The following is a 13,522-nucleotide window of genomic DNA, read 5'->3' as shown; positions in this document are numbered from 1 at the left end:
ACGGGTGAAGGACGCGTGTCTGAACTGATGATCATGTTTCCTTCCTTTTGATTTAGTTTGACCAACCTAATGGTCCAGAGAAATGTCGTGTTACTTAACGATTTCAATCTCTAAAAAAAGAAAAATCGTTAACACCAAAAACCTCTACCAACTGGGACTGGGGGGGGGGGGGGGGGGTAATGGTCTGCAAATTTCCCAAGTACCAAATAGAATTCTTTAGTTTTTCAGGGTCTCACATATTCAGACAACATAATTAGATTTTTCTGTCGTCTAATAAAATGGGACAACAGAAAATTAGGCTTCTATCGTCTAATCTGTGTCATCTGATTAACTTTTTGGCATGGTGCAAATTTATATTCTTGTGGCAACATATAGTGGGAAACCTGTACTATTTGTAATGATGTTTATTCGTAATATAATTATCTTTTCAGTACGTCACCACAATTGTAAAGTGAATGGAGTAGCTAGTAGAGCACCCAATGCTTGTTTAAGTATGTTGTTTTAGTTAAGACTCCTGTTATTATTTCAAGAAGTTTTCATGATGTTTATTGTAATCTGGAATTTAGGCACCATGTCTTCCCATGTATTCTGTAGTTTCATTAATGAAGACTTGAGAGTAACCATACCGTCCTTATTAAAAAAAAATAAAAAATAATAGAAGCATTCTAATCAAAAGTAATGAAATGCATTAGACTACACTTTTTAGACAACGAAAAAAAAAATTGTCGTTGTGTGTTGATTGAAACTGTTTAATACAACATGTTTAGTGAAATTCGGTTGTATAAGGATGTTTCAGCTGTATCGAGAGGTGTTCGGTCCAGCTAAATCATGGGATGTCTCAACCTGCCACTATCGGTATCGGTCTTGCTTAATTATCTGTAAGACAAACAAAGGTGAGAGGGAAGACCGGGTGTGCCGACCTTCAACGCTCCGATGCCTAAGTCAGTATCGTTATAAGATAATGATAATGGAAAGCGATAGTAAACAGTTACCTCCTTTAGTCGTTGAGGATGACCTTCATGTAATGGGTTTGTGGGAGCTTGGTTTCATTTCGTTCGGTGTGAGACATTTGGGCTCCCAATACCGCCCCAAAGGGGTATCAGGATCCTTGACTGGGAGCTCTTTCGTTACCTTGTGATGGTTAGATGAGCCTTGTGCTTCCGGTACTTGTGCTTGGGAGGTATATCTATACCAACAAGTCCCCCAGGTCCCCAGTCAAGAGTTCTCTTGGGTGGGGAGTTTGTCCTTGGTAGAAGTATAGGAAGTTCAAGGCGAGTCACTGGCCACGTGGCTTCCGTATGACCATTACCCCCCCAGTCCCCCAAGTCCCCATCTAAGAGGAGTATTGGCTGGGGTGAAGGGATCATTTCCTGCCTTTGTCATTATATCGCTATTGGGTACCAGTGGTACTATTTCATGTGTCCGTTAGCGTATTTGCTATGCCCTGGCGACACGTGTGCTGTTGCCATTCATGTTTCGTGTGCGGGAAGTCCGGTGTACTAGATTCCATAACATGTAATAATGGCGTAGTGGTAAGGAGTCGAGGTGACGGCGCATGACCTCTGTAATGCTCAGACATGTCGGACACGTGGCGAGATCTGGTGTTGTTGTCCTTGTATGTCCAACGGTCCCTGTACTCTCGTGGACCCTATATATAGACGAAGGTGGGAGATGGGGGCGGCAACTATTCGCCATGTTCTGACTGAGTTTTGAAGGAGAAAAGAGGGTAAAGTTGGATCCTTTGTGTTGATGACATGCTGGTCAAGAGTCTCACGGTAGACGATCATGTCATTAACCTGGCAACAGTTTTCTCCATCATCATACGAAATGATATGCGCTTGAACCCGCAGAAGTGCATATTTGGGGTCGAAATAGGAAAATTCATGGGCTATATCATCAGCCACTGAGGCATAGAGGCAAACCCGGAGAAGGTACATGCATTGATCAGAAAAAATCGGAATGGGTGTAGGTTCCACCTCTTTGTCAGGAATCGATTCATGAATACTCAGGAATTTGATTACGAAGGGGAGAGATGGGTTTAGGAATCAACACCGATTTTTTTCTTCTCCCATTCTAATTGTCTTTGATTTATGACTATTTTTAATTTCAAGTAAGTAAACATGCCAAGTAAGGATATGGTATTTGATTTTATATCATTGTCACTTCAACAACCGTACAATACACGAGGGAAGTTAATTAGTTTTAAGTCCAAAAATCATGACCTATTTCGAATGTAATCCTGGTGAAATTTTTTGTTAATTGCGATCCAGTGACTAAGCATCCACATCAGCTTACTTTCCTATATTAGCATGATGAGTCAACTTCTACTTTTCCACATACTGAATTTACCTATAACAATATTGCTCAAAACAATCAATAATTTATGATCAATTAATTGAGAGTTAATGTTGTTTTTCAATTAATTTGATATTCATAAAAAGCATACCAATTATGATATGTCATCAGCATAACAAAATCCTTAATTGATGCATCGTCATTAAAAAAAAATTATAAGTTAAATAAAATGATCATATCTTACCATCATTTTTCTACACCATTATTGAATTGTCATGTTGTTCGACTTCTTTATTCTTCTCTCTTTTCTCTTTAATTGATGCATCGTCATTAAAAAAAATTATAAGTTAAATAAAATGATCATATCATACCAATTATATATCTTCTCTCTTTTCTTCTTCTTTATTCTCATCACTTTCTTCTTTGTTTTTACACCATTATTGAATTGTCATGTTGTTCGACTTCATTATACAATCAAATATATATTTCAAGTGGGTGTTCATAAGAATGTTTTGATCCATCTAAAGAGGTAATATTCTACCTTTGCACCTAAAGATAAATCGTACAAAGGAGAGATGTTCTGGAAAAGGAGATGCATTTTTCATATCCTAAGGGAAAGGCAAGTTGCTATGGTTCTGTTTTTTAATTTTTTATATTTTATTTTTTATACCTTTTGATTAGGAACAATGTTAAAACTAAGTTGCTCTTTTTTCATTACCTTGTGCATAGATATGTTTGCAATTTTGATACCTAGTACAAAGGTAATTTCTTAAGGGGAAAGGCAATTAAGCTGCAATGATTTTTTTTTTCTCTACCTTTTTATTTGGAACCATGTTTAAATTACATTTCTCTCTTTTCATTACCTTGTGCATAAAAGTTTGCACTTTTCATATCTATTACAAGGGTAGAGTACTGTTGGTTTCTTTTTCCCTACCTATTAAGTAAGAATAATATTAAAACTCGACCATGGACTAATCTATTACTATATATCTAAAGTATTGTTGTGTCAATTCAACGACGCTATTTAGTTTGTCTTTTTTTTCTTTTTTGACTCTATGATATACTACATTGTTTAAGAATTTATTGACCTTTCATGTAGGTATACATGATATGTTTACATAGATTTAGTTGCCATATTATTTATTATAATTACCTTGAATAAATTTTAAGAATTTGATATTCAAAATTTAAATACTTAAACTGAAGACAAACTCCCCAAATTATGAGATTTTGATTTGTTTTCTTTATTTACCTTGAGGGGTAAAATGGACAACGAAAAAAGTGATTGGACCGCAATTAAAAAGAAAAAAGTAGCTGGACTACAATGAAAATTAATGTAGCAAATTGGACCCTGATTAAAATATCTCTTATTTTTATATCATTGTCCTTCAACAACCGTGGTGCAATACAGGGAATATTTTATATCATTCTCACTTCAAGAACCTTGCAATATAAATAAATAAAACCCTCAAGGTACAAAAGATTCATCACTAAATATAGTACCAAAGTACAGAGAAAGAACCAGTTCGTTGGAAACACAAAGGAAGTGCTTGATAAGTTGGAGAAATGGGTTCAGATTCTCAATACCAGATTCCGGCAATAGAATTCACAATGAATTCGCTTGAAGTGGACCGAGGAACTGATGAGTGGTACCATCTGTGCAAGAAGGTTCGAGAGGCTTGTGAAAATTATGGTTGCTTCGAAATTGTGTATGATAAGATACCTCCGCAGACAAAAGCCGAAACCCTTTCAGCTTCAAGGAAACTTTACAGCCTTCCACTTGAGACAAAGAAGAACAACCTTACCCCAAACCGTTACCAGGGTTACGTTGGACCGGGTGTCACTGCTCCCTTGTATGAAGGCTTTGGCTTTCAGGAAGCATCCAACTATGAATCCCTTAGAAGCTTCACAGAAGAAATATGGTCTCATGACCAGTTTTGGTAAGTAATCTCATTCATGTTGAGTTGACTATATTCAACATGTATGCTTGATATACATTGTTGGTCGATCTATTGCCTACCTAAACTAGCTCATGTGTTTGAGCGTTCTACAGATTTTCTAACATTCTATCAGATGCCTTTTGTCCTTAACTTATCTACACTTTACAATTTTTAGTTGAGGTTGATAGAATGGTCTTGCTCAGTTATCTTGCCATTTTACGTTTCAGCCTTAATTTATGGTTAATTATGTAGTGATTTGTTTGTTTGTTTGTTCATGTTATATATGTTGCAACTGCAGCACTGTCCTTTCTATGATGAAGCAGCTGGATGAGCTGAAAGATATGATTCACTTGATGATTCTTGATAGCTATGGTTTGGAAAAATCATCAAATTTGATCATGGTGTCTAAGACGGTGCTACGGTTACATAAGTACACGACACCTCCTTCAGGGGAGTACGCGATGGCTGCCTCGGCTCACACTGACAAGACTTTTAGCACAATCCTTTTCGATGATCAAGTTTCAGGTCTTGAAGTTCAAACCAAGGACGAACAATGGGTCAAGTTGCCTATATCTCCTTGCTCTTTCATCTTTGTTGTTGGAGACTTCCTCATGGTACAGAATAACTTAACTAATTCATAACTGAAATACTTTAGACACAAATCCATCTGAGTAGAGTCACATAAGTTCAGTAAGTTTATAAGCCTACTAAATTGTGCTTGTGAATTTCGAGTGCTGAAGCTTTCTATGGGGAAATTGACCACACACAACTTACAACAGATGATTCAAAAGTTCCACACAAAGTTTGACAATCACTAATGGTGACCTGCAGGCATGGAGCAGTTGCAGAATGCAATCTGTGAAGCATCGGGTGATGATGTGTGGGGAAAAAGAACGACATTCCTTAATATCATCTGCACTTCCAATAGAGGGTTCCATCATCAAAGCACAAAAGGAGCTAGTAGATGAAGACTACCCACAAATTCTTAAAGATTTCGACTATACAGAATTTTTCAACTTCATCTGTTCATCAGAAGGAAGAGCCATTGACTCACAAATGCAAGTTTACGCATTTGCTGGAATTGGAACTTGATTTGTTAATTATAAATATTGAAAATAAAGGTTCTTGACTTGAGTAATGCCGCATTTGCCTGATATGTAGTGTCTGATTGGATGAGGCTCCTCCTTTTATTTTACATCTTTGTCGACGTGACATGCTTGGTCTTCCGAACTGGAAATTTCTTTGAGTTGTAATTTATTTATCCTCTTCATCTTTTTGAATGGAGATTAGTACCTCTGTTGATTTTCTGTTTTTGGCTGGGGCATGGCTGTTGTCCTCCCTTCTTCTGTTTGTAATCCTTTTCTCTTTTAATAAATTGTGTTGGGAAACTCTACTCTTTCCACTCCTATTTCAACCAAAGAAAAAAACGTAGTATCTGATTCAATTTCTGCATTCATTTGTAAAAGTTATGCTATGATTACATCCTATTTCCGGCTACTACTAAGTAAACAAAATACAATGGATAAATTAATGTGAAATTGAAAAATAATGTAGTCAGTAGTCACCAACATACTTGAAGCTGATAGTGGCGCCAGAGGATAAGGTTTGTTCACTCTCATCTGATACTTGTTTATTGCTTCTAAATTTCCAATAAACACAATCATGCCATCTTTTATTAATTGTAAACTTCAACAAGAAATTTGAAGACTTAAATCTATGGATAGCAGATCAGGATGAAGTTTGCTGGGTTTCATCTGATATAAATTGCGATGAAGAGATCTCGAGAGAATTCAATTCTGCTCCGTATTAGTTAATACTGCTTCTTCTTTCTGATGGTGCTTTTGCTTATTAAGACTGCATGTTAATAAATGGCCGGTGCAGGCTGTATTATGGTACACTGGTAGTTTGAAGCCAAATGCTACACTTGAAGAACATTCATGCTCGGTTCAGTCCGAGCATGCCACGTCTTGCAACATCTTCATTCGACAAAACTGTCAAGAGTCTGGGATGCTGATAATGTGAGTGCAATATTCTGTTCTTCATCATATTGTTATATTGTGCATAGCTTGTGCTTTGTTATTGAACATGTCTACATTAATCAATATTTATATTTCTCGATCTTGAGTAATCATAGTTTGCTGTGCCAACCGTAACGGGTTTGGTTGCTTCGGCTAGTCATGATGATAAGTGGGTTAAGCTCTGAAAGTGAAATGATCCGTACTCTCTTTTTGTCAAGTAAATATCGTACACTGATTAACTGCACTCAGCATATAGGATTAGTTTTCTACCGATCATGATTCAATGCTTGTAGTTTGTGTTTTTTGATGGCTTGATTAATCACCGTCCTTTGCCTTTCTGGATCTTGAACGATTCCACATGACCGCTGAAACCAGCTATTCTGATCATGGTGCAAAAGATAAGCCCTAAGCTAAAGAACAGCGGAAGAAGAAGAGGAACAGAGGAAAGAGAGGCAACTGATATTGATTTTCTGTTGTAATTTTACAATTTGCTGCAACTGATTAAATATTGCTGGGCTTCTCCACGAATCGAATCGGGAACAAAATTCCAAGCCCATACTTTTGTTTTTTCTTTTTCAGTTTTTTAATTCATTTCCAAACCGATACTTTTAGTTTTGCATTGTATGACCACCGTTATGTAAATTAGACACAGTTTGTTTCCAATTCCGCCTTATCTGCTAGCTCCAGCTCGTGATTCCAATTTGAAGCAACGTAAATCTACGAGATGTGTGATTTGCTACCAATGGTATTAAGTAACCTCTCTCGCACATAATTATCGGCTTGATCAAACCCTAATGGACCTAGGTTATTAAGTTCGGAAACAGATAACTCCTAGTTCAGAATCTGTACTAACTACAGACATGCCAAATTCCATATTCATAATTGATCCGCTTTAATGTGGACTTGAAGGCGTTACAAAAATTTGCGACCAGTTGAACGAAAAAGTAACACAATATTATAGACGGCGCTGCATTTCCACTGGAGAACTTTATATATGCAAGTGACTTTATGCATGTAATCTTATGCAAAACAGCCAGAACAGAAGAGAACTTTGTAAATGATTTATCAAAGATAATGCCGTCATGCATGATATCATGTATAATAAACAGTAAAATGTACTAGCTCGTTAGTTCCATTTTTATTTGACTTCAAGCTTTATAATTAATATAACATATGCATGATTAGTATAGAAGACGAGATCATGGTATTGGTATTGTTCGATCATCCCGACAGAGATATATGTCTCTTTGCATCAAAAATGTAATAATATATTGTTTTTGTTTTATTTTCCATATATGCTTAGCGTCCAGCATTATTTAGAGAGATTGATTCAAATATTTTTGTTCAACCTTTATAGTTTCTAATCTTCGTGTCAATTTCAAAGAAAATTAATAATACTTGCGTTATGCACAAGAATGACATCAACGAATCAAAAAGTGGTCCAAATTTTATAGAAAAAAGGGTCAAATTAATGTATAAATGATCAATTCATGTACGACTTCGAGATATAAAATTGCATATGATTACCCATTTTCTGTCGATTAGGGCTAATGATGCATGGTTTCGTTGTTGATGATCTACAATAGCATTGCGTACTCTATTTGAATTATGAGATTAGTGATATTATAAACAACTATATCAGATAGTACATGGAAAGAGAAAAAGTAATGTGAATATCCTCTAGAAGCCACCGAGGACATATGAATATGATGGGACCATGAATGATACATATACATCTATGAAGACTGACATAGAAGCAACCTCCCCAATCAATAGTATATTGTATAACAGGCGAACAACGTACTATTATTTTGTCTTAAATACTAATTTATTGTACTGTATTCAACAAAACAAAGTGAATCATCCAAGTACAATAGGACGGACTTAGGACCACCAATTATGCAGTAAATGTCTCTCTATCATGCGGGGTCCTAAAATGGTCCTGGAGAAGTTTCTCTTATTACAATGATTTGAAATTAATATATGTACGTAATATCATGCTAATCGTACGTATATTCTGAAGTGTTATGGGGGGACTAGTACTCAATATATATTACAATAATAAACCAGATAATAGAAATTCCTTCCACCTTAATTTGATTTCTACCAGATCGAATCTTTCAGTCTAGCTTAACTCGGTATATTTCTTATACATATGAACGTATGTTTGTGTGTATATGTATTGGGGCTTCAATTTGTCACTATACATTCATGATTGTCTTAAAAAGAAAAAAGTAGCTGGACAACGAAAATTGATGTAGCAAATTGGACCCTGATTAAAATATCTCTTACGGTGCGTTTGGATGAGAAAATTATAAAATCCGTAGGAATTTATAAATGATGAAATCTTTAACTCTATCAATCTAAAATTTCATTAATTGCAATTTATATTGTTTGGTTGCATCTATTTAGGATTTGAAATGTGTAATAAATTAAGAAAGTTAAAAAAAAATAAAAAGATAAAATAGAAAAAAATCTTGTTTTGGAAATAAAAATTGAATACTGCAGGAATTCGTAAATGACACCTATTTTTGGTGGAAATTGAAGTGAGGAATTTAAATAGGGAGCTTCTATTCATACCTCCAAAATTAGTATTTGGACCTCCTCACTTAATAGACCTCAAACTTACTTTTACAAATAACCAATTTGCTATCTACACCTCCTTAATTTTCCCACAATGCCCATTGTCCAATAAAATAAATAAAAGTTTTTTTTTTTTTTTCAATTCATACCTCAAAAAATCAGTAGTTGGACCTCCTTCAATTTTTGAAGATTTCACAATTCTATTTTACCTTAATACAATTAAGCTGAAAAAAAAAAAAAAAACAACCCCTTTAGTTGGTAGTCGTCTCTCTCTCCCCCTGCTGCTTCTCTCTCTCTCTTATTATCATTTGTTATTTTATAGAGGTCGTTTACAGCCTTGTACGTGTGAACTCTTTTCAGAAAACTTTCAACGTTTTATGATCTTATGGAGGTTAGATAGCTTATGTTTCTTTTTATTGAATCAATGAAATACAATGACTCTTTCTCCCCTTGTCAAATTTTCTTTCCACCATCATTCTTGCTAACAGTTCCACAATTTTTTGTTTCCTTATTTTTTAGGGGAATTTGATTCTACACCCAAATTCACACACCCCTTTTAGAATAAACTCATCTATAAGAGTGTTTTAATATACACCCAAACCAATTAATTAGGTTTATTTAAAATAAAAAAACCTATTAAATAGGATAAATATTAAAACTCAATGTTGTTAAGAATTACTAAAGCTGCCACTATCAAATTCCTCATTCACCTATTAAATAGGATTAATAGTCAAAATCATCTAGCAAATATTATGGAGTTTGATTGACGTTATTGTTGGTATTACCTTCACTTTAGGTTTTTATCAGTACTTAATTTTAGGTGTTTACATTAATCTCATTATTATCATATAATGATGAATTTTTGGTATGTTTCTTCCTATATATAGAAGCTAGTGAATTCATTCGTCATTTTTTCTTTGGGTGGAGACCTTTCACAAAGTTGCATATGATTTCAAAGGATGATTTCAAACGACCTATTCATGAGGTTTATTTCATCATTTTCGTATGGGTTAGAGAGTTTCTTTCATGAGGTTTATTTCATCATTTTCTTATGGGTTAGAGAGTTTCTTTCAAATAGGTACATATATCATATTCGTAATTCAAATTACCTATTCATCAGATTTATTTAGTATAATATCTTTGTTAACCTCTTGATTTTGTGTAAAGCTTGAATTGGATGGATGTTTAGTAATTAGAAATTTCAATTTATGAATCTGGTACAAAACTTAGTTTCATTCCTTCAAAGTAGAATCGTTGTTTCTAATTACCAGATACTTAGATTGCTTTAATATGTAATACCTATGATTTAGATGTTTGTTTTTGTAGTTTTAAATTATTTGTGTGACTCTATATCATAGGTTGTTTATTCCATAACCTATAGTATTGACAATTAATATACCTATAATTTAGATAATATATTTTGGATATATGTATGTAAATCCTAATAGAGTTTTACCTTTGAAATAGATCTATGAAGGTAATTTGCAATTGTATAAGGAATCACAACATGCAGGGCACTAGTAGTTGGGAGATTTTTGAAGACTACATTGCAAAGTGCTAGTCGAGATGACGGATGAAGTGTTATAATATTCTTTATATTAGGTTCGAAAATGTAAAGTTTATATTTCAATTGTAAAAACAAATTTACAATACTGTATGATAATAATGAATGTGTATTTCAATAATTTTCAATTGTTATACGGTTGTACTCATTGTCCCTATTTCAATAAATTTTTAGGTTTATTCCTTCAAAAAGAATGTGTATTTAAATTACCTTGATATTAGGAATAAATTTCTTAATATTGTAAAGTTCATTTTCAATTGTAAAACAATGAATGATAATAATGAGTTTACTAAATTATAGTGCAAAAACTCTTGCACATTATTTAATATGCCAAAATTAAGGGATAATTATATATTAAGCAAACTCTACAGTTACACAACTATTATGTGGTCCTTGACCACCCCATAGAATCAGGCACATATGTGGAGAAAAATGTAGGGGCGGAAAAAAAAATCTTAAAGCAATCAATCTACATCAAGTACATTTTACATGGGCTAATTAAATTAACTTGACCATTTTAGAAAATTAATGAATATGGAATGATTGTATAACTACACCTATTAGAACGGATAAGCAAAATAACATACCTTAATGAGAGGATGTTCAATCATGTCGAGAAAGAGAAATATTTATATAATAGGAATATAACAGAATCTGATGATACACAAACATATTTATTAAAAAATAGCAAATATATGGATCACATTGGAAAGGAAGAAATATAGGATAATTAAGGCAATTAATAGTTTTAAATAAGAAAAAAAATCAAAGGATTAAATTGATTGTATTAAATTCTAAATATTTAAATTCAAAAAATAGTCAACAGCTATATTTGATGAATATTTTATTTATTCAATCAGAAGAGCAAAAAAGTCAAACTAAAAATCGTGAAAAATCTTAGTTATAGATTTAAAACCTATAAGGAATGTTCAATTATGTGAATTGAGTGTAGATTAAAAGAAAATATAGGGGTGAGTTTTTCTTAATAGGAGCTTTGTTTTTTGGGTTTTTATCTAATTTTCTCTATTTTTTATCAGTTTCATAGTTGAAGCACTTTTTTCATATGAAACCTATTTCCATTGATGGGTGATCAACCACAAAGTTTAGAAAATTTTGACAACAACATAGATAACGTTTACCGATGTATATTTTAAGGTTCACATTGGAGGAGAAAGTTTTCTCCAATTAAAGATTACTACTATACGTAGAGGTAAGAAATTTTCTTTTTCTTCCCTCTTTTGTGTCTTTATTAGTAATTTGACATGAGTTGACAAAGTCAACTATTATTTGAAAAAAAAAAAAGGTCCAAATAACAATTTTGGAGGTATGAATAGAAGCTCCCATTTAAATAATGAATTCCTTTGTTTTTTTCTACAGAGAAATTTAAAATTGAGAGCTTCTATTCATACCTCTAAAATTGGCATTTGGACTTCCCTGCTTAATAGACCTCCAACTTACTTTTATAAATAACCAGTATGCTATCTACACCTCCCTAATTTTTCCAAAATGCCCATTGTTTAATATGTAGGTAAACGTAAACCTATCGAGGAACCACGGTCTTGGAACAACAACTCCAAATAGCTGTTGGAGCTGCTCGGCGATTAACTTTTTTGCGCATCATACAAATCATACACAGAAATTTCAAACCCTCAAATATATTACTTGATGAGTTTTGTACTATCTCTTCTTTCTATGTCTAGCGTTTTATATATACTGTTGATTTCTGAGAAGAAAGGAACATTGATAGTAACCAGGTTTGCTTTCTAGGTAAAATTAATAATCTAATTTCAATATCACGTACCTGACATTGATTAAACCCTCCTTTTATGATTTTTCTCTGACCTTTGTATTTATATTCTGCAGGATTACACTACAAAATGATCAGATTTGTCCTTGGAATGAATTTGGCGTCAGCTGATGGAGAGTCAAAGTCTGTGACAACAAGCCTTGTTTGACACAATCGGTTATATTGATGCAGAATACATGATGACAGGAAATGATGATCTGTATCAACGATGCAATGCTGCTATGTAAGTTCATCTTTGTCATTATTGGGTTAATAAAATTAGCTGCTATATCTCGCCGTAAATTGCAGGTCGTGTGAAGAGCAATGTGTATAGCTTCGGTGTTGTGCTGCTTTATTCTGGCAGGGTTAAAGGCCTATGATTATAGCCGGGAACATTTTACTCTCGCTACCTGGGCTACGCCATTTCTCTCTGATGAAACAAAGATGCAAACCATCATGGATGAGCAGATAAAGGGCCAACATTCTTCTGAGGAAGCATTACAGACAGCACAGCTTACACTAAGATGTTTAGAAACAGATCCTGAGAGACGACCTTCCATGAAAGAAGTTGTGGAGGAATTAGAACACATTCGGGGATTAATGAAAAAATAAACCAGTCCGAGCTTACGGCAGTGCAGTCTTCTTCTAGTTCTCAGTAATGATCAATTTTCTTCTTTTTTATCTTTTGAAATTCATATTTCATAATGATATGTGTAGTAGCCTATTCACTGTTCCTCACTTCACAATAAATGTCCTGGCAGTGAATAACCTTGGCTTATACACCTCAGATAAGATCGATCTTATGTATTAGACACGATTTTAGAATGTTTAAACAATTATCTCCCCATGGTGATGTTTTATCTTCCATCTTTCTGTAGAAATTGTTGGAATTGCAGAGCAACTCTGTATTAGCCCTATTCATCCTTCCCCACTTAGCTCTTGGGGTGATGGCACTCAATAACGTAACATGTCAAGTGATGAGATTGGATCCTATAGACTTTTCGCTTCACGCGAGAACTCTTTCGGTTTATGGTTTAGTGTTTAGGCACACCCTAGAAGGCCTTGGCAAATTCAAGATGAGACAGACAATAAACCCTATTTTCTGTAGCTTAAGTTAAAAGTTTAAAACAGTTACTGTTAACAGGGTAAAGTAAAGATTTCAGCCAAGAACGACCACCGTTGAGACTTTAGCTGCCATATTATTTATTATAATTACCTTGAATAAATTTTAGGAATTTGATATTCAAAATTTAAATACTTAAACTAAAGACAAACTCCCCAAATTATAAGAAGTTAACATGAAGACCCTAATGCTGCCTACTGCCACACTCCAAAA

The 13,522-nt window shown here is 34.0% G+C and overlaps 1 protein-coding gene and 1 long non-coding RNA gene across 4 annotated transcripts; both read left to right on the top strand.

Annotated features, from left to right (window-relative positions):
* Positions 1 to 3,760: 3,760 nt before the first annotated feature.
* Positions 3,761 to 5,635, top strand: LOC133733157 (probable inactive 2-oxoglutarate-dependent dioxygenase AOP2). Of its 3 annotated transcripts, none has more exons than XM_062160769.1 (3): positions 3,761 to 4,235; positions 4,534 to 4,792; positions 5,067 to 5,635. In XM_062160769.1, exons 1-3 carry the CDS (start codon positions 3,862 to 3,864, stop codon positions 5,325 to 5,327), a joined length of 894 nt encoding a protein of 297 aa, XP_062016753.1. In that variant the 5' UTR covers positions 3,761 to 3,861; the 3' UTR covers positions 5,328 to 5,635. The 3 variants fall into 3 exon arrangements, with proteins under 3 accessions (XP_062016753.1, XP_062016754.1, XP_062016752.1); XM_062160770.1 differs by having other exon boundaries at positions 3,762 to 4,235; positions 4,534 to 4,849; positions 4,976 to 5,635; XM_062160768.1 differs by having other exon boundaries at positions 3,763 to 4,235; positions 4,534 to 4,849.
* Positions 5,636 to 11,921: 6,286 nt separating this feature from the next.
* Positions 11,922 to 13,039, top strand: LOC133728037 (uncharacterized). Its single transcript, XR_009855563.1, has 3 exons — positions 11,922 to 12,167; positions 12,264 to 12,430; positions 12,496 to 13,039. It is a non-coding gene; the product is annotated as an uncharacterized LOC133728037 (long non-coding RNA).
* The last annotated feature ends 483 nt before the right edge of the window (positions 13,040 to 13,522 follow it).

Source organism: Rosa rugosa, chromosome 2, assembly GCF_958449725.1.
Source record: "Rosa rugosa chromosome 2, drRosRugo1.1, whole genome shotgun sequence".
Lineage (NCBI taxonomy): Eukaryota > Viridiplantae > Streptophyta > Magnoliopsida > Rosales > Rosaceae > Rosa > Rosa rugosa.
The sequence above is the reverse complement of the archived record's forward strand: the minus strand, read 5'-3'. Positions and strand labels throughout refer to the sequence as shown.